Source organism: Alnus glutinosa, chromosome 7 (assembly GCF_958979055.1).
Source record: "Alnus glutinosa chromosome 7, dhAlnGlut1.1, whole genome shotgun sequence".
Taxonomy (NCBI): Eukaryota; Viridiplantae; Streptophyta; class Magnoliopsida; order Fagales; family Betulaceae; genus Alnus; species Alnus glutinosa.
In genome coordinates this window covers 8,741,427-8,763,570 of record NC_084892.1, presented here as the reverse complement: position 1 = coordinate 8,763,570, position 22,144 = coordinate 8,741,427, and the positions used below count along the sequence as shown (strand labels likewise).

The following is a 22,144-nucleotide window of genomic DNA, read 5'->3' as shown; positions in this document are numbered from 1 at the left end:
ACCCCGTCGTCCGACTCCGCCGCCACTCTCCAACTCTGCATTGGTAACCTCTGCCTAGTGTTCCAACTGCACCACGCGCCCCGCGTCCCCCTATACCTCCGCCGCTTCCTGTCCGACTCTGACCACACCTTCGTTGGCGTGTGGAACTACAACGACCAGGACATGCTCCGCAGATCCAAGCACAGGCTCCGTGTCCCGCGCCTCGTTGATATCCGCGACGTGGTGGAGGAGAAAAAGGGGTGGAGTAGGCAGCTCTCTATGGAGACGCTGTCAGAGGATCTTTTGGGTTTCAAGGACGTGACGAAGCCGGCCTGGGTTCGGAGGAGTGACTGGGAGGCTTATTGGCTTGAGGAAGAGCAGGTTCAGTATGCTGCCGTCGACGCTTATCTTTCGTTCAGAATGGGAAAGGCCTTGCATGTCTGGAACTGGTAACTGCTGATTTTTTCCTTTTGGGTTGGCTGATGTGATTAATGACGCTATTTTACTCATGCGTACATGATCAGTCTCTGTTTCTATATGTATATTTGTTGTATGTGATTTTTGAATCTAGTTCTTCTCCAGCTGCTATTTTACTCATGCGTACATGATCAGTCTCTGTTTCTATGTATATTTGGTGCATCTGATTTTTGAATCTAGTTCTTCTCCACCTGAATGAAACGTATTTGACTCGACTTGTGAAGATAAAGCACTCTTTGTTCTTTTCCTATGCTGTCTATGATATGACATACAGATATAGATTAATATATATATCTCAAGGCAATGTTTATGAAATCAATTTTGTTGAGAGGTAATCTTCAAAAGATAACCCGTATAAAGTTGACTCATTTCAAATTCTGTAAGAATCAAAATTTATTCATTTACCTTAATATTGAGATGATAGCATGAAACATAATGGGTTGCTTTACATGGAATGCATGTCCTCCATTTTGTCTTCAATTTTGTATAAGGTAATATAACTGTTGAGATTTTGGTTACTTCTAAAACGTAATAAACAATGAACAAATGGAACAATAATTGCTTACTGCTATTTCTTCTGTTCGATCGAATCGTGCCTATTTAATTTGGTGGCCAAACAATGAGAGCCCCTTTTGACCGGTCAGGGCAGAAAAGCACTGGTTTTATGCCTATTAAGAGATTGACACATCAGCCTATAACAAGAAAAATAATTGTTTGCAAAATACTGAATCCCAACCACCGCCACCCCAGACGCCACCATCACCGCTGCCACTATTCCACGCTGGAAATTGTTGTGTGGCCACTTCCCAGTGGCTGGGGGTGGCCTCACTGGGGAGTGGTCGCGATGCCCGGTGGCAGTTACTCCCAATTCCGGCGTGGGGTAGCAGCGGCTGGCTGGGATGGTTTTTTATTTTGTTTTGTTTTTTATTTTTTATTTTTATTTTTGTAAGACTAAAAGAGTGAAAATGAGGGTTTAGATCTAGGGATTTGTTAGGTTTTGTTAATATTTACTTTTTTTTTGGTTTAATAATGATGTGTCAATCTCTTATTGGAGGGCAAAAGCTAAGGGATTTTTGCCGCCACCGGATTAAAGTTATTCCCCCAAAGAATATGCATCTCTTTTAAAGAGCTTTGCTCTTCGATAGTATCACTTGTTTCGGTAGAAATTAAACCATTTGCACCACATAAATTTTTCTGGCTCTGATGCAACTCTAGCTGCATTTTTATTTTTATTTATTTTATATATATATTTTTTATGAATATGATATTATTGAGAAAATAAAAGAAGAAGGTTAGAACTTTTTTACACGAAAAGTATACGAGGGCCGGAACTCTAAAGGTGGCTACAATGTAAAAAGCAAATTTAATCAACCAGATTTGTTAAGACAAAGTTCGGAACATTTACAATAACCCATCTCAAGAGAGATTTAAAAGGATGATTTTAGAAATGGCACGTCGGTTTCACTATCCTTAAAGAGATGTCGATTCTTTTTTCTCAAAATGCCTTACATTAATAGAGCAAGAATAATTTTTCAGAATGCCTTTTAAGAATGTCCCCTCCCTTAAAATGAATAAGCTCTAAGATGTTGCTATGCATAACCCACGAGACTTCAAAAATGTTAAGAGTCCAGTGCCAGAGATTTGAAGTATTCTCGCTGTGGATGAGAAGACTCTAGCCGCAAAAAATGGTTGTTAATATGTCTAGTTTATCTAATTTTCTTTTTCTTTTTAATGCACATAAATGATCTTTTTAATACTCTTCTTAGTAATGCTCATCAATGATCTTGATTCTATACGAATTGCTCCACCAGAAGCTATAAGCATAATAAAATTGGATCTATAATACACATTCATCAAGATTAATCATAACAGATGCTATTATTATTTTAATATAAGCCCACAGGAAAAAAAAAAAAATCCATAGCAAAAACTAAAGTACTCAAAAAGAAGAAGAAGAAAGATAAAGAAGCCCAATAACACCATCCTCCATGTGGTCTTAAATAAATGTTCGATCAAAATAAACTCCGACTAAACTGAATTTAATTAACGGGTTATATTTGTAGGATCGGAGGTACTACAATAAGTACTTATTGTAGAGGGGGTCAAGATTTTTTTAAAATTTTATTATTATTTTTTTTAATGAATAAAAAAATTAAAATTGAACAAAAATTAATTAAAAAAAAGTAAAAAACGAAATAAATAAATAATATGCTCATAAAAAAAAGAAAAATGAAAAAAGAAAAAAGAAAGAAAACACTTTAATGTTTTGCCATCACAATTCAATTTTTTGAATATAATATATATATACCTCGGTAAGTTTGAAATTGAATGTGGCACCATTTAAAAAAATCAAACCCTCCTATTCCTATAGTTGCATTCCTACGTAAGACTTAAATTGATTAGGAAAAAAAGAAAAAAAAAGAAAGAAAAAAAAAGAGAGGAAGAGTCGTACCTAAGAATTTGAGTCTATCTCAATTAAGGAGGAGCTGCCTGGTAGGCTTCACTATGTGGCTCAGACCGGAGTGACTCAGAGAGAGAGAGGGAAAGAAGATGATCGAAGACGGTAAAGGGAGAGAGAAAAAAAAAATTTAGTTTGTGGAATAAAGTAAAAAAAATAATGATATAGGAAAATGTAAAGGGAATTTGTTGTGGAGTGTATTTTAATAGGGAAACAAAAAGTGATTTTGTTCTCTATATTTAAAGAAAATAATTAAGAAGCTGCTGGAAATACTTTAAAGGGATGAAGTCGACGCCTTTTATTCATTAACAAGTTATGCTTTTAGAGTTTTAGAAGGTGTCGCCTTAAGCTTTTTTTTTTTTGTTTTTTGTTTTTTTGTTTTTGTTTTAACCGATATAAAACAACGTGCTAGGAGAGCATTTAACAAAAATAGTTAAACGCATCGTTTTGTAAGCCTAAACGGTGTGTTTTTGTCAAACATAAAATACTCTTATCAATTGTCTTCAACCTTTGTTTTTTCAACCTGGTTTGACCTAAAATTATCAAATAACCTGAAACAGTCATAGAATGTCAGCGTGAGTCAAGATTATTGGTATTCGTAGAAAATATTTGCCACTTGATAAATGGTTGAGGGTGGGCAACCAAGGCATTCCAAAAAATTCTTCCAGGTGTAAAGGAATTTTTTGGAAGGTGAGGCCGTGAGGGGGGTATCTAATCCCTCTCGACCCCATCCCTCCGCCCCCGACTACAACCAACCCCAGAGGAGGTGGTAAAAAACGGATTAGAATTCTTTCAAATTATTCATCTGAATTTGAGAGAATTCAGACAAGTGATTGTGAGAGACCACTTATAGAACCTACCTAACCGGATAAGTGGTTAGGAGCCCAATTTTTATTTGGTCAGGTAAGTCTCATAAGTGGTCTTTTACAACCACCTGCTCGAATTCTTTCAAATTCAAACAAATAATTTAAATGATTCTGATCCATACAAAAAAGCCAATAGTAGCCGGTACAAACAATCCCGGCTTTGCTCCCGGGACCCTTCACGTTCCCATCTCCGAGAAACAAGATTCTCACCCTCCGATTCATAACCTTCACCACCCCTCCCTGTTTTACTTGAGACTCCATCCCTGCACAAGGAAATTTGTTTTTAATACAAAAGAAAGCATGGAAATATGAATATTTATGCAAATTAATTGATGTGAATATTTTGCTATGGCGCTGGCTGTGGCTGGGGCTCCAAAGTTCAACCCCATCCCATTCCATGGAGGCCTCCCAGCAAAAGCTGGAGGAGTCGGATGAGGAGTAAAACTAAAGGCACTGTCCTCCGTTTCCCAAGAACACAACAAAGAGCTAAGGTTTCGTACAAGCATATCTAAACACTAAATCTAAGGAAAAAAAATCCATGAATAAAAGATATTTTCATATTTTATAGGTAGTTCCCTTCTTAAATATAAGAAAAATTTGAAAAAAGTCGCAAAAAATCACCCACATTAGTTTTTCTATATTTCTCATAAACCTTTGGATAGCTATGGCCTAGAGTGCTAGAAGCTACCCAATGAATTAATTATATAATGATAAAAATGACAAAAAGTAGGAAAGTAAGAAAAATATAAAATAAGAATAAAGAAAGAGTATTTAATTGATATAGAGAAATATAAGGAAATCTATTGTGAAAATATTTTTTTTATAGAGAAGCAAAAAGTAATTTTATTCCCTAAATTTAAGAAAAATGGTTGGGTATCTACTGCTAGTGCTCTAAGATTGATCTGAGCTGACCGACATCGACGATGGAGGACTAAAGGGTTTGTAATTGTAGAGCGACGATGGACGAGTAGTTGGAGCCGGGCTCCATGAAAGTGACACTTAAAAAACAATAAGGGAATTTTTGGACTTGTTTATTTTAATTCACTTTTTGCGAAGTGACATGCTAATTAGTGCCACGTCACAAATTTATGACGTGTCATTTTTTGCCTCATCAAAAACTTTTTTGTCGTAGCAAATTTTACCACGTCAAAAAATTTGTTGGCATGGCTATACGTTAGAAATTTCTAACGTGGTAAAAATACATGTCAAAAAATCATTTTTGACGTGCTAGTGTTTACCACGTCACAAATTTCTGACGTGTCAAATACTGGCGCATAAAAAAATTCTCAGTTTTGACATCCTTATTTTTAATGTTGGACACGCGTTAATAATGGCACGTCAAAAACATCAGGAAATTATCACTTTTTTTTTTTTTTTTTGGCATGAAATGAAAATTACATACGTGTGAGTTTCTGCATTGATTAGGGTTTTATATTAATATTTGAATCAAATTTTGCATATGGGGATGTAGCTCAAACGGTAGAGCGCTCGCTTTGCATGCGAGAGGCACGGGGTTCGATACCCCGCATCTCCACGACTACATTTTATATATTTTTTCGTTTTTGTTATGGCCTCTGCGGACCGCCGCTAAAAGTGGTCGCTGTAAAAACTGGGTAAAACTAAAATTTGAAGCTCTTGTAAAGAGTGACCCCACTGCTGGACTAGTACTGTTCGCTTCCCATCCCCAATCTCTCTCTGCTTACCTCTGCATGGAGCTCTCCTTCTCTCCTTCGTCTTCACTTCGAATCCAAGCCGTATTCCCTCACTGCAAGACACCCTTTTATCACACAAAGATACCCACAAAGCCCACAAGCAAATCTCAGCGCTCTCTCTTAGAATGCCACCCGTTATTGCCTTCGATTGCGCTGTGCGGTCACCGAAGTTGCTCAGAACCTGCATCAAACAGACGGTATAAGCGTAATTATTCCATCTGGGTATGATTCATTTCTTTAACAAATCACATTGAATTTGTGCACTTTTTTTCTTTCTTTCTATTTTTGTTGTTGCTTATCTATGTTTCATAAGAAGTAGACGTATTTGATGATTGAAAACCGAGCGACTATCATTTATATTTGTTGTGAGGTGTTGTTTTTCATCTGGGTTGGTTTAATTTCTTGGGATTAGAGAAATTTATATGCAACCATTGAAATGTGATTAAACTGCGCTTTGTTAATTTATTCTTCTATTCTTTTTTCATGAAAAGAAAACAACAATACACAAAACCAATACCATCTGAAAGCTTCAAAGCTCAGGAATAGTATTGGACCATCCAATTGAGATATGATTTTTGCCTGTTGAATTGAACCAGTCATCCTTTTGCCTGTGAGAAAGGGGAACCGAAAATTGGTATAAACTGGTGGAGCTGCAATTTTTTCCCTAATTGTTATGCCAAAGTTGTTATCAACTTTCATAAGAATATCAAGCTTTTACGGCCTATTGGCCCGAGATAGATGGTGGGCAATTGGTTTTGACAGTGTCTATCCTATTGTATAACTTGATTTGGTTCAGTTAACATTATTGTGTCCAAGTTGTTTTATGGTTAATGAGTCTAAAGACTATGTACGGCATTAATGTGAAGTGGATACCGACAGGCCTGCACTCAAATTGGAGCAGCTGGGTCTGATCCAATACCAAATAAAATTTCAGATTTTAAAGATGCGTGCTGGAGATTTCTTAGGCCCCATACCATACGTGGAACAGCTTTAGGGTCCTCGTAAGTAATTACTACAAGAACACATTGACTAACACTGGTTTACTGATCTTCTCCCAACAACTGCCTAGTAGAGTAGACAAAACATCATCTTTAATATGTTTTGCAGTGCTTTGGTGGCAAGAGCGTTGATTGAGAACTCACATTTGATAAAGTGGTCTCTGCTATTTAAGGCCTTCTCTGGTCTTGTTGCTTTAATATGTGGAAATGGCTATATAGTTGGCATCAATCAGATCTACGATATTGGGATTGACAAGTAAGTCGTGAGAATATGCACAGATTTTTCAGTTGTATGTAAAAATCAATTTATGTAAGTGGCTTAAACTCAGAACGCACGATGACAAGACTTATGACACGTTTTCTGTGGTCTGAGACCAGGCACAAGATGAGCCATTATCACCCTGATGTTAATCCTTGGACTGTATAAAAACATTCGTTAGTATTAAAGAATGATTTCGGTATAGCCAGACGGTATATAGCCAATAAGTCTCTCTCTCCCCCTCCCCCCCCCCCCTTCTGAACAATAGATATACTAGGTTGTGTATTATTTTCCGTAAGCCTTGGTCTATTATTTAAAAGCCACGGGTACAAATTGCAAAAGTGTGCATTTTTGGATTTCGAAGTGTTTGATACAAGATTTATCCTAATGTGTTCACCTGTTCATGGAAGTATGCATGCAAAATTCTTTGAACTTAGCCTCTTTTGTTTCATTTTCAGGGTAAACAAACCTTATTTACCTATAGCTGCAGGGGATCTATCGGTTCAATCTGCATGGTTATTGGTGATATTTTTTGCAGTAACTGGCCTGTTGATTGTTGGATTGAACTTTGGATCATTCATTACTTCTCTTTACTGTCTTGGTCTTTTTCTTGGCACCATCTATTCAGTTCCTCCATTTAGAATGAAGAGATTTCCTGTTGCAGCATTTCTTATAATTGCCACGGTATGGCTTCTTTTTTTCGTGCTTATAATTTTGACTTTCGATGCCCACACAAGATTAAATAGGATATCCGTTAGGCACAAACGTCAAAACATGTGATTGGTGTCTAAAATTTAGTCATCCACAAATTTACCAAATTGATAATGAAGTTGAGGAAGGGGTTGTTACTTTATAGTTTAAGATGAACATATTATTGCTGAGAAAAAAAGGGGGACAGTTTTAAGTAACAGAAATTCAGGTTGGCACATTTGAAGCCATAGCCAGGGCAAACTGAAGTTGAAAGGGTTATCATTTCACATTCTAAGATGACCTTAACTAAGTTTTGAGGAAGGAAGAGGGCCCAACAAAAAAAATGTAGATAGCTTACAAAAACATAGACATAACGTGCATATCCACATTCATTTATATATACATGAATGTGGGTATTTATGTCTGTATAAATGAAGTCATTTATTTTAGAGGCCATGAAGAACCAAATTAATGGGATTCAAGTTTTGACAAAGGAAGGACTGTTTCGGGTTTCAAGGTAGGGGGACATGGTAATGGAGATTGTTGTTGTATACATTGATGATGCTCTTTTGACTGCAATAGCACAATAATTTACAACTATATTTTGCTTGCCAGGCGATTCCCTAGAACGCATTGGAATTGACCAAAAAATAAATTTTGCAGGTACGCGGTTTTCTTCTAAATTTTGGTGTATATTACGCCACTAGAGCGGCCCTTGGACTTACATTCGAGTGGAGGTGAGTTAACATTTTATTATATGTCTTTCGTAATATAGTTGAGTAAGATGAAGCCGCGCTCACATGCTTCACCTAGGGTTCAAAAAGATAGACTTTGTAAATCAACAGCCTAGGACCTGTTAAGTAGGTGCCTTGATTTTAACTTATAGTGAGAAACGGCAAATCAACTGTTGAATTAGGTTTTGAAAATTCGTAATTTACAGGATATAGGGCTTTCGAAGATTATGGGTTCGTTTAACTAAACTTTTTAGTGGGTGTTTTTTGCTTTTTGGTTATGATGTGACATAAAGTTGAAAATAGTTTAGAGTGTTTTATGAGTGTTTTTTGTTTTAAATTGTTTGTTAATGCTTTTGTTTTTATGCTCAAAAGCAAAATGCTACCCAAAAAAGCGTTGCCAAATAAGCCCTATGTGGTTTAACTTAAGTCGTTTGAAGATCTGGAGCCACTTTAGTTTAATGTGATTGGTGTGACTCCATAATCAAATAGCTCATGATAAGGCTTGATAAGCTCCTTCATATTGCACTTCCAATACATGTCTGAAAGTTATAATTGCGCTTCTGTATGACTTATGGGCTTCTATTTATTTAAAACATGGATCTTATAATTAGTGAGTTGACCGATTTTCATTCCTTTAAGTCACAATCAGTAGTTTTATGTACTGGAACATTTCCTAAACCTATTTCATGAACTCCACTGGTTTAAAAATAGCATGCTTAACGATATTGGTTTTCGTGTAGAGGACGAGCTACACTGATTAATTTAATGGGAGGAATATAAAATCAATCCATCTGGTTTAACTGATTTGCAATTAGCTCACCTTAATATCAAAATGAATTCAGAGGTCCTTGAGTTATGCCAAAAAAACAACTTACTTCCTACAGTCAAATTTTGTCTAGTGAATTAACATATTCCGATGGTGTGAGCTAATTGCAAATCAGGTAAACTACAAGGACTTATTTTGCATTTTTCCCTAATATAATATCTAATTTTATATTCTGAAATTTGAACCTACAATAATATTTCCGCTACATGTACACATCTTCAAATTTTTGAGATCTTAATTTCCACCTGCAGCTCACCTGTTGCTTTCATCACTACTTTTGTAACATTGTTTGCGCTGGTCATTGCAATAACAAAAGATCTTCCAGATGTTGAGGGTGATCGCAAGTAAGTTTCATGGCTTCTTTTTGTTAATTTACTTATTTCTTTGAGCTGCTGATATCCATTGACCTTTTCATCTCTATGAATTGTATGTCTTAGATTTTACCCTCTACATGCCTTGGAATTGGATCCTCTCCATTTCAAACGAAATGGAGAGGAGTCGGTTCATGGCCTAGATTGTCTTAAAAAGATCTAAGGTTATAAATTTGCCACGTCATTTAAAAGGCTAGTTAATGGCATCTAAAAGAAAACGACAGAATTTCAAACCAAACCATCCCACGTCTAAATCAGATCTAACTATGATGGCGAAGGCGATGGAATTGGGGAAAGAGTTGTAGTTTACGGGTCATTCTAAATTTCTCCTCATTTCTTCACTTCCAAATCATTGAACGGGTTGCTTTTGTTTATTTTCTCTGTTTGGTGCGGGAGTTTTCATTGCAGTAACCAAAACTTTCAGAACTTTCTTCCAAGTCTCTTTCTCTTGCTAATCTCATAACCCATTTCTCACTTTTTTTTTATTCCCCCCAAAAAAAAGGTCCTGGGCAGTAGCACAGCAAACATTGAATCAGAATTCAGATGCTATTATGCAGAATATAACCAAACCAGAGGGCGTATGTGAACAAGGGAAGGGGTATACAAAATCATTGGGAGAAATAGCCTAAGAATTAGAGAACTCAAGGTTCAATTCCAGCTTGCCCCAACCATTCTCTTCTATTTTCCTTATACAGTCCCACATAATCAACACCCCCACCAATTATCTCCCCGAAAGACAACACATACGTTCAGCAGCCAAAAAAGAAAGGGAAAAATGGAGAAGAGACACAGAGACCATGTTGGTTTTTAATGCTCTGAAGCTGAAAAAAAAATTTGGGGAAATGAAGAAGAGGGGGGAGAGAGAGAGAGGGGGGCAAACAAGGAAAACAGCTGCGACACTTACAGATAAGAAATGAGGAGAACGACCCATGTACTACACTTACAGAATAGAACAACCTATGAACCGCAACTCTTTCTCCAATTCCATCGTCTTCACCATCATTGTCGGATCAGATTCTCTAGCAGACATGGGGATGGAAGAGGAATTTAGGTTTGGATGGAAGAGGAGGGGATTTGACGATAACATTGAACGTTTTCTTTTAGATTCCGTTAACTACCTTTTAAATAATGTGGCAAATTTTTATTCTTAGATCTTTTTAAGACAATCCCAGCCGTGAACCGGCATTTCATTTGAAATGGAGAAGATTCGATTCCACATGCCTTAATTTTTGCAATTTGCTTGCTCGTTTCTTGTTTGAAACTCGATTCACATTTTCAATCAAACCCAACCCAGCTGTTTCTTTTTCCGAGAAGCTGGCATCCCTTGTTTAAAAAATCAACGTAGATCTAATTTCAATTTGATATAATCATTTTACAGGTTTGAGATATCAACCTTAGCAACAAAGCTTGGAGTTAGGAACATTGCGTTCCTTGGTTCTGGGCTTTTGTTGGTAAACTATGTTGCTTCTGCACTGGCATCAATTTACATGCCTCAGGTGAACACATTTCCATTGAACTTTAACTTTTCTTCTTCTTCTTCTTCTTCTTTTTTTTTTTTTGAATATAACCAACCAAGGGTAGGGAGAAGGCGGATTCGAAGGAGTGACCTCCACTTCATGGGGCTTGGTCTCTTTACATACATTCTGCTCAGCTTATGCATATATGTATTTATTATTGATATTCTTCAGCAAAGATGAATCCAAAATGAAGTCCTTCAATTGCATGTGTACAGGCTTTCAACCGTAGCTTAATGGTACCTGCTCATATAATCTTGGCATCAATATTGATCTTCCAGGTTTGTTTCTTGTGATTTATAACTCTTCTTCTTACTTATCAAAATAACTCTTCTTCTTACCACAATAACCAGGATGTCTTTTTGCATGAATATTTTTGCCCTAAATACTTCTCTATTTGATCCACTCACAATTTTTTTCCCACTACAAGAGAGATTATGGGCTTGTTTGGCAAAGACATGTATAGAACAGAGTAGTGGGTTGTTAATTTTGAAATTAGTAAAAAGTGATGATGCGATATAAAGTAAAAAGAATTTGTGTAGAAAAGTGAAAAATTTTTGTATTATAGTGAATTTTTTTATTTGAATAGTAATAAAAAATTATTGATGTGATATAAAAAGTGAAAAAAAGGTGGGAATGTTTTGATGTTGATTGGTATTAGAAAATATGAAAAAGTTAAAAAAAAAAAAGGTACATGAACAATAATCCGCATTACTGTGTTCTGTTCCAGTTTTTAACAAACAAGGCCTATGTTTCATTTCTGATCTACTATTCGGGAACCTCAATGAATGTTTCGAAATGAATTTGGGTTTGGCATAAATGATTCTTTACAAGAGAGGAAAGCAACTCCAATGACTGCCTTTTGGCTATATGATATATTGGAATTTAAACTGATACGATTAAAGTCGTGATCAGGTCCGCATCTTATCCTGCATTGCTAGTACTAAGATTTTGACCAACCCCAACACCTCGCCATGGTTTTAGGTACCAACTAGACTGGCTGATCTGAACCAGTGACCTGCTACCTATAACGGTCCGATCAACCCCCTAACCCTGCAAGGCTGCACCTACCAAAAACCGCCCAAACCTACCAAACCTGGGGTCCAACCATACGACTAAATGGACCATTAGCGGTTTTGGACAAATTCGAATTAAAACACCTCGCCACCCCCGCAGGAGTCTTTGAACACCCTTGGACCCTTTACCTAATACCCGTCCACCTACAATTGGCTATCAAATAAGCATCCAAACCCTTAATTGCCTCAGCATCTAGCAAGTAATCACCATTGCAGTCAAGTCTGCCCCTTCCCCGTCAACTACAAACCATGTTGTTCAAGATTAGAGGTCCGTTCTAGTACACCAGAGTAGAAACTTTTGTTTGCTTCTGTTAAAAAATAGGAAGAAGGTTGGTTTTGACTCACATTCATACATAATGAATCCTACTTTGCTACCTTCAACAATATCAGTGCAAGTAAAGAATTATTAACTGGTTTTTTCAACAAACTGTCATAGCAATATGATATTTATATGCATGTCCTGATGCAATGACTCTTTCATGTTTCGCCTCTTCCGGCTCTCTTATGTGGAAGTTGGTTTGCTGATTGTTGATTCTTTTCCACAGACAACCTGTTTTTGTGCAAATATTTTTAAATTTTGAAGGCTCTGGCTTACAATTTTCTTTTTGTGTAATATCAGGCAAGGGTGTTAGAACAAGCAAATTACACTCAGGTAATTCATTGCTTCATGTTGTATGAAATTATTGTAGACAATTTTCCAGTATCATTACTTTAGCTGGAGTAATTATTTATCTTTAATCCAAAAAAGAAAAAAGGAGAAAGAAAAAGAGTAAGAAGAATAGCTAAATACTGCTGCGGCACAAAATTCAAGAGGAGTCAAGTCTTTGTGTTCAGATATTGAATTTAGCTAAAGATAACGAATTCAGTAACACAAACTCTATGTCAAGGAAGTTTGGAGTGTTCTATTTGTTTAATACCAATCAAGTTGTCAAGGGGACAAGTTGGAGTCTTGGACACAAGTGAGAGAAAAGTTTGTTAAGGTAAGGAAATAAAACGATTCTATTTGTTAAGAGGCACGATATCTTTTCTTCTTCTTCTTCTTCTTCTTTTTTCTGAGCGTGCGGCAGGATGTGCACGCGATTTTTTAAACCCTAAACAAATCCATTAAGAGGCATGATATCAGAACATACTTGTTTTCACTTTTCTATTGGCAACTTTTGACGACTCCACTATATATGCTTGGCTTGTGCCTTTAAAAGTGAGAAAGGGAAAATGGAATGATCATAATCCCCATATGATTCATAGACACTCCTTATTGGTACACTGTAACAAAACAAGTCACACTTTGTCTGGAAGTCATATGAACAATTTCAGCCTTCTGAGTAGTCCCAAGTATTACTGTGTGAATAAATTACTCTGGATAATATACATAGTGAAACGGATTGGTGATTGTAAGATTCTCTTCACCTCTTCTCTTACTGATCAAAGTCATACTAATTGGAATTCAGGAATGCAGCAGAAGGATTTAGATATATATTCTTGTCAAAAGAAAAATAAACACCAAAATGAGAATTTCATTTTAATTAGTGTCTGATTTCAAGTTTGATGGCATTGTGCAGGAAGCAATCTTACGGTTCTATCGATTTATATGGAATCTCTTCTATGCTGAGTACATTATATTTCCTTTCATCTAGCAACTTAATCTTTATTTTTCCTGATCTCTTTTTAGAGAGAGAGAGAGAGAGATTTGTACTTTTCTGTAAATATCAGCATATGCTTTTCAGTTTAGCAATTTTGTTGTATGAATTCATTGATAGTGTTTGTCTACAAGGACATGAACAAAACGCTAGTTTTGTCGTCTAATGCTCATTCTCCTTTTCAACTCAATTTTCTCATCTTATTTTCTTGTAGTTAACTATTTTTTTTTTATTTTTTTTTATTTTGGATAATTGCACTTAACCTCCACAAACAAACTACCAATCGTATCCTGTAAAAAATCATTCTACCCTTTTCTTTGACGCCCTCCCTTCTCTTTAACAACTCTCACTATCATTCAACTACTTCTTGTCCTTAAAAGTCCTAGCCTCTTTGGGCACCCAAAGCGAGCTCATAACCCTGGATTTGGGCAACAACGAGCTCAGAGGCCTCTTAATTACCCTCGTTCTTGGCGTTAATGCCAAAGCCAAGAACAACAAGCTCATTGGTATGCTACCGATCATGTACGCCTTAAAAGAGTTGTACTCCGACCAGGAATCTCATCGTTGGCAACGCTCTCGCTCGACGACAACTACTTGTTCCGACCCATTTCGGATCCTCTAATGGGTATCAAACCGTGTTTTGTTAATGTAAGAGCTTTGCTTCTTTAACACTTGCAAATACCCATGTTTCTGATCCCGACAACATTTGGGTTTTTTTTTTTTTAATATCTGGACCCTTATTTTTTTCTTTTTATAGCAGAGGTATAAGTTAATTTAACTACATTACATAAGCCAAATCGTTTACCGATTGTCCCTACAAACTACTACTCGTGACACATGACCTCCTACGTACGATTACTAATTGTAGGTGTTTTTCTACCAGATAATCAATTTTGGCTTCTCTGCTATGCATCCGTCCATCTACTTCCATGCCGTGCCGTTCATCTTCTTCCTAGCCGCCGCTGCTGTTTACTGATTGTGTTTTTACTTTGAATAAGAGTTTTCTTCTCTTTACATTTGTCTTCATGGACGATTTATGGGATGCAGGTTACTTAGGTGTGAGAGATTATCTCTCACAGCTTGGATAGCTCGGTTTGAGAGGTTATCTCTTACGGCCGGTTTAAATAAATTTTTAGAATATTTGGCTACCATTGTCTTAGATTTAATATGTTCGGAGCATATCTGTTCTTTAACTATTTTTGTATATAGATTAGTGGAATATGAAAGCTACAGATATCACTTTATTGTAAGAATTTTGTTTGTTTTTATGACTACGTAACCTCATAACATGTGACTATAATTTTGCAGAATTTTATACTTTGTGATGTAAGAACTTTATGCTCGTAATCTTTGATCAATAAAATACTAAATTCTTCCGTAAAAAAAAAAAAACAATACATAGGCTAGACCGGCTATTGGAGAGGCATTCGATCAGTTGGATTTCATTCATTCATGTGCAAGGTATCCTTAATGACGAAGCTACTGGTTTTTATTACTGAAGTAAAAGCTTAATTACATGGCTTTCACGCACTTAGGTGTGCTTGTGAAGCTCTCATTATATATATATATATATATATGGATCAGGCTTCAGTGCTGTAGTAGAAAACTACAGCACATCTGCTGTAGAAAAATAAAGGGTCCAGATTTGTTTTTACAAAACACAGTCGTTTCACTTATCCATACAAAGCTGAAAAATTAAACCGGCAAGAAAACGAAAGAAAACGTCCGTTTGGGAAGGAGGAACAACTGTTTCCTGTTTCAAGCAGGTGGAAACAACATCCATCCACCATTTGATTTGAGGAAGATGGATCTGGCTTTCAACCCAGCAGGAACAGGAAACAGCAGGTCGCCGAGCCCAAGTACGTCGCCGCGCCGTCACACAAGCAGCTCCCAGTGCCGGCGGAGACGGGAGGCATTGGCCGCCTCAGGTGGCCGAGTGGGTGGGAAGTCGTTCTCTTCGCGTTCTTCATCATCGAGAGCTATTCGGTGTCGTATAACGCACCTTCGCCGTTCGGTTTTAGCGTTGGCGGAGGTGGGTTTTTCGTGGGTCCGGCTGTTGACGTCGGAGTGGGTGCTAGGTCGAGTTTCTTTTTATTTTGATGGGTTTCGCGACGTTTGTTTTGGTTTCTGGATTTCTTTCGGACCGGTTGGAGGGTGGTGTGCTTACTGCTACGGAGAAAACCAGTGTGCTCAAGCTTCAGGTACTGTGGAAATTGGATTTTTCTCTTATTTACATGGCCTTTGAGTGATTTGATGTCTGCTATGCCGAATTGGGATCGTACATCAACAACAACCCCAACAACACCGTAGCAATCGCGGGTTTTCTCAATGCCTTCAATGTCAAAATTAAAATGCAAACTTTTTTCTCCCTCATATATACATATTTTCCTGCATTTTCTCAGCAACCAAACAGACCCTCCAAAGAAAAAAAAAAAAAAAGCAACAATGTAAATCTTACAGCAAATTCCACCGCAACAAAATGCCAACGCCTAAGCACATCTATTTTTAGGGTTGAAAAAGGAAATAAAAATTCAGTTGAGTTAGAAGAAGCAGTGTTTGAGTGTTTCAGAGGTTGAGAGGAGGGATAGAGGGAGAGGAAACTCAGAAGGAAGGCTTAGTTTGTGCCAAACGGACGTTTTCTTGTTTGTTTTATTATTTTGGAAAAAATAAATCTGGGCCTTTCATTTTCTAGAGCAGATGTGCTGTAGTTTTCAACTACAGCACTGAAGCCTGATCCTATATATATATATACATAGGAATCAAATTTCTCAAATAATAATAATAATAATAATAATAAAAAAAAAACTCTTATCATTTACATCTTTTCGAAACCCAAAAAACGTGGAAGAAGATCGATAAATAGTACTTCACATATACGGATGGATGCATAATATAAATTTGATCATCAAACTGCAAATTTCCTCCTCTTGGCATTAGCAACGATAACAGGCTTGGTCGAGCTGTACAGATGATAAATCGATCGAAACCTCCTCTTGCTTGGCCAGCAAATTCCATCTTCTTCAAAGGTTTCTCCAATGGTATTAGTAGAAGACGCATCACCGACTTTGCTTTGTTCTGCTTTCCCTTTGGCACAGCTGTTATTATTGTTATCGTCGTCGTCGTCGTCGTCGCGGTGGTGGTGGTGGTGGTCATCGGACTCTCCGCTGAGTTGTATTAGCTGCCGAGCCACGTCCATCTCGAACTCGGAGAATCTAAAGACCTTCTGGGTTCTTCTTGCTTTGCATGCTAACGCTGATTGTGCCATTATTTGCCCGTTTGAAGACTTGAGAGTTGAGAGAGAACGAGATTGGGTGAGACAGAATGATGCTTTACATATATATAGACGAAGATAAGTCGGTTGCAATATTATTTGTTTTCTTGCTGGGTAAGTTATCCGTAGTTAACAAGGCGAGGAGGGAAGTCGGTCTATATATATATATATATATATATTAATGAAACAACTTCATTCAACGACTGAGGGTTTTCCATATTTGTGGGTGCATGCCGCTTATCGGTTCGACTCTTCAACTGGGTTTCGAGCTCTCTGATATGATCCTGAATTAAGTATGGATTTAAGAAACCTCTTATATATATTACAAGTCGGATCATGTAGATTGACGAGCGCCACGCCATATACCTCTCCGTAGCAAACTCAGGCTGGCCCAATGGGCCTTTATTACTTTTTTTTTGTTTTTTTTTTCAAACAGTGCCTTCTTCTCCATTTCTGATAAATAATCCTCAAATGGGTTAAACAATCAGAGAAACAATACAAAGAACAAGAGTACCAAATACAACTACAACGCCCAATGACGAGAAAACAGAGTCCAAATGCCATAACTGTGAACTAGAGATAAAGAATCTCTATCTACAAAGTTAGGAAAAAACCTAACTTAAAGCTAGGCTTGACAATTCGGGTTCATGAGTTAGGTTCGTGTCAACATGACTGACCCGATTATGTAAACGAGTCTGACACGAAACCCGACCCAATTATTAATCGGGTTAAAACATGTGGCCCCGATAAACACGATTACGGGTTGTATCAACCCGACACGACCCAAACCGACCCAATAAACACAATTACTTGATCACTCTTCTTTGCAACAAAGCCACCCTTCTTGATCAACTTCTTAATCGCACTTCTTAATACATCGTCCAAAACTAAAATAGAATCCAGATTGGATTCAAGACCAGGACCGACTCTTTCGTCAATCTCTGCAAGTACTTGGAGGTATTCCAAGTCGGCCACCATGGAATAGTCCATTGGCAACGCGTGCGACGCCAAGCGCGGCCAGATTGTGGTTCACAGGCCCAAGATAGAGGCGCGCGGCCGCTTCGGAAAGGCAGCGTTGGTAAAAGGCTGGGTCTCGGAGCCAATGGGCAGGAACATGGAGAAAAGGCAGTGAAATCTCTGGTCGAACTTCAAGCGTGCTCGTAGGTTGGGTGGCTTGGCGCACTTGCCTTCCTTGCATGTGTTCAAGAGAAATCTCTGGTCGTAGCTGAGGGCTGAGGCCATTGATGCTAGGGAATCAGGGACCTAGGGTTCGTTTCTGGCTTTTAGTTCAGCGTTTCTTGAAGTTTTTTTTTTTTTTCGTTTTGTGCTGGGTTCGTGGGTCGTGTCAAAAATTGCCAAGCCTACTTAAAGCAGCTACCAAACGGTAAACTGTGAAACAAAGACAAGAATATACATAAACACAAAGCAGAAAAACACCAAAAATAAGCCGCCGGCAGTGGAGACAAGGCTGACTTCGTTGGAGACAGCGGCGCGTGAAGGACATACGTCGTCATCGGTTGCACCCCACCGCAAATCGGACACCAAAGAACCATCCCCCACCGTGCACGACCAAAAAAGGCAGAGCGTGAACTATCACGCGAGCCAAAGAGCAAAAGGCTCTTTGGCGCGTGAAGACCACGCGCTGAGCTCCGACGCCCGATGTGACTTGTGCTTCCGGCAGCGGGTGCGGACAACGACAGGGAATGCTGTTGGGTGGCGCGTGTTTAGCAGAAGTCGGTGGACGTGCGTAGATTTGGCTTCAAAAATCTAAAGAAAAAATAGTGAAAAACCGGCCAAAGCACTCCGACGACGACACGAAAAGCCGACCACTCCCCAAACCTGAGCTTCTTGAGTTGAGCCTTCATGCCTGAACCAAAGAAAAAAAAACAAGAAAACACAAACCACCATAGCCCAAAGGGTTAGGATAAGATCAACCACTACTGGATCTACTGGGGAGAATAAAAGCTCTACAGCCTTAATGGCTGAGAGAAAAACTAACCTCCATTGGTAAACATCATGGAGGGACAAAAACACACTCTCAACGAACCAGCTTCAAAGAAGGACTCTCTCTCTCTCCAGAAAAACGGGAGCTTCTCTCTCTAGAAATTAGAGAGCTTCTCTCTCTAAAATATTTTAGCAATGGGTCTTTATTACTTAAAGGCATTTATTGCATCACTAGGCGTGCAAAGTTTTCAACATCTTACAGATAGATCTCACTCAAGTAGTCTAAACTGTGCTTAGATTTTGGATTACCTAAGGAAGGAATTATAATTATTTTAGTAAGGGGTAAAAAAAATTATTTCTAAAGGGTTTATCTCATGAATATGTGATGGGAACCTTTCAAGGTAGAGTCACTCATTGTACTCGATCATTTCTTTGGACCCATACAAAATAGTCCTTCCATACAAATCGAATAAGACTTGTTAATCATGTCAGTTTTGCACGAAGCATTTTGCATTGACCAATAAAGCTAATTCTTCCCTCTTCAGTCTTCTGCATAATCGATCAATATTCATATAAAGAGAAATGATACGTTTACATCCATAAGTATGTCTGATTTAACTCCGACCTTAATTGAAGGAATTGAATTTTTTTTTTTAAAAAAAAAACATAAATATTTGATTAATAATTGAGATTTTTTTAAAAAAAAAAGGGAAAAAAACAAAAAATGAAGAAAGTTAATTTAACTACATTACATAAGCCAAAACCTTTACCAATTGTCCCTACAAATTACTACTCGTGACACATTACCTCATTCGATTACTAATTGTTGGTAAAAAAAAAATTATTCTATTAACAAAGCATGTCAAACCCGACAGGAAAAAGCACACGTGACATGCATGTGCTATTTTTACTTGAAATAGTGACAGAGCCCTCAAAGTAAAAATAAAAAATAAAAAATAACTAAAAAGACTTAAAGCAATATATAGGCTAGAAAAAAAAAAAAAAATCCAAATTGTATCTTTTATAGACTTCACCCATTAGAAAACAGATCTGAGATCTGCTCCCTCCTCCTCTTCCTTTCCCTTTCTACCCCCCGCTCCTGCCCGGCATCCCCCTCCCATTCTGGTTTTTTCTTTTGTTTGTAGGTGTTCTTCGACCAGATCATCAATTTTGGCATCTCTGCTATGCATCCGTCCATCTATTTCCATGCTGTGCCATTCATCTTTTCCTTAGCCGCTGCTGCTGTTTACTGATTGTGTTTTTGTTTTGAATAAGAGTTTTCTTCTCTTTAGGTCTGCCCTCATGGACGATCTATAGAATGAGGTTTACTCAGGTGTGAGAGGTTATCTCTCATGGCCTCGATAGCTCAGTGTGAGAAGTTATCTCTAACGGCCGGTTTAAATAAATTTTTAGGATATTTGACAACTATTGTCTTAGATTTAGTATGGATGCTCGGAACAGATCTGCTTTTTAACTATTTTTGTACATGAATTAGCGAAAGATGAAAGCCATAGATAATACTTTATTGTAAGAATTTTGTTTGTATCAATTTTGTTTGTATCTATGACTATGATTTTGTAGAAGCTTTATACTTTGTGATGTAAGAACTTTATACTCATGATCTTTAATTAATGAAATACTAAGCTCCTTGGATTAAAAAAAAAAAAAAAAAAAAACACATACAATATATAGGCTAGCTATACCGGCCATTGGAGAGGCATTCAGTTGGATTTCATTCATTCATGTGCAAGGTATCCTTAATGACGAAGCTACTGGTTTTGATTACTGAAGTAAAAGCTTAATTACATGGCTTTAATTCACGCACTTAGATGTGCTTGTGAAGCTCTCATTATATATATATATATGGAATCAAATTTCCAAAAAAAAAAAAAAAAACTCTTTTCATTTACATCTTTTCGAAACCCAAAAAACAACATGGAAGAAGATCGATAAATAGTACTTCACATATACGGATCGATGCATAATATAAATTTGATCATCAAACTGCATGTTTCCTCCTATTGGCATTAGCAACGATAACAGGCTTGGTCGAGCTGTACAGATGATAAATCGATCGAAACCTCCTCTTCCTTGGCCAGCAAATTCCATCTTCTTCAAAGGTTTCTCCAATGGTATAATTAGTAGAAGACGCATCACCGACTTTGCTTTGTTCTGCTTTCCCTTCGCCACAGCTGTTATTAATGTTGTTATCGTCGTCGTCGCGGTGGTGGTGGTGGTCATCGGACTCTCCGCTGAGTTGTATTAGCTGCCGAGCCACGTCCATCTCGGACTCGGAGAATCTAAAGACCTTCTGGGTTCTTCTTGCTTTGCATGCTAACGCTGATTTTGCCATTATTTGCCCGTTGAGACTTGAGAGAGAGAGAGAGAGAGAGAGAGAGAGATTGGGTGGGACAGAATGATACATGCTATACATATATATAGACGAAGATATTGTTCATAACTCATAAGTCGGTTGCAATATTATTTGTTTTCTTGCTGGGTAAGTTGTCTGTAGTAACAAGGGAAAGGAGGGAAGTCGGTCTATTATATATATAATATTATTATAATGGGACAACTTCATTCAACTCCTCAACTTTCATTATTTTTATAATTTTTTCTTTCAATTTTAAAAATTCTTTTACACGTTAGGATTTAAGGGTTAAAAATTTTCTCAAAACATCCTCAATTTTTTTTTTTTTTTTTTTTTTAAAAAAATTATTTGTAATTTAAGAGTAATTTTATAATTTTATAAAATTTATAAAAATATAATAATCGTTTTCCCTTTTGAGTCTTTGACCCTCTTATTTAACTTCGAACCATAATCGGAGGAGTGGAATTAAAAAAAAAAAAAAGAAAATTGAAAGTTTTGACTAAAATTTTGAAAAAAAAAAACCAATATGATGAAAGTTTTGGAATTATTAAAAAAAAAAAAAAATTGAAAGTTTTGACTTAAATTTTGAAAACAAATTACCAACATGATGAAAGTTTTTGGTGCTAAGCGAAGTTCCCTGTTTGTTATAATACTAACTCTGAAGACATGCAGCATGTAGCTCTCGTTCTCTCCTTCGTCTTGACTTCGAATCCAAGCCATATTCCCTCACTGCAAGAGACCCTTTTATCACACAAAGATACCCACTAAGCCCACAAGCAAATCTCATCGCTCTCTCTCTCTCTCTCTTAGAATGCTACCCAATGTTGCCTTCAATTGCGCTGTGCGGTCACAGAAGTTGCTCAAAACCAGCATCAAACAGACGTTATAGGCGTAATTCCATCTGGGTATGCTTCATTTCTTTAACAAATCACATTGAATTTGTGCACTTTTTTTTTTTGGT

At 37.3% G+C, this 22,144-nt stretch overlaps 1 protein-coding gene and 1 non-coding gene across 2 annotated transcripts; both read left to right on the top strand.

Annotated features, from left to right (window-relative positions):
* Nucleotides 1–5,241: 5,241 nt before the first annotated feature.
* On the top strand, nucleotides 5,242–5,314 carry TRNAA-UGC (transfer RNA alanine (anticodon UGC)). Its single transcript has one exon. It is a non-coding gene; the product is annotated as a tRNA-Ala (tRNA).
* A 102-nt stretch (nucleotides 5,315–5,416) lies between these two features.
* LOC133873095 (homogentisate solanesyltransferase, chloroplastic) lies at nucleotides 5,417–13,787 on the top strand. Its single transcript, XM_062310815.1, has 10 exons — nucleotides 5,417–5,714; nucleotides 6,372–6,493; nucleotides 6,600–6,746; nucleotides 7,208–7,433; nucleotides 8,103–8,176; nucleotides 9,251–9,343; nucleotides 10,749–10,866; nucleotides 11,103–11,165; nucleotides 12,580–12,612; nucleotides 13,520–13,787. Exons 1-10 carry the CDS (start codon nucleotides 5,490–5,492, stop codon nucleotides 13,592–13,594), a joined length of 1,176 nt encoding a protein of 391 aa, XP_062166799.1. The 5' UTR covers nucleotides 5,417–5,489; the 3' UTR covers nucleotides 13,595–13,787.
* Nucleotides 13,788–22,144: the final 8,357 nt, after the last annotated feature.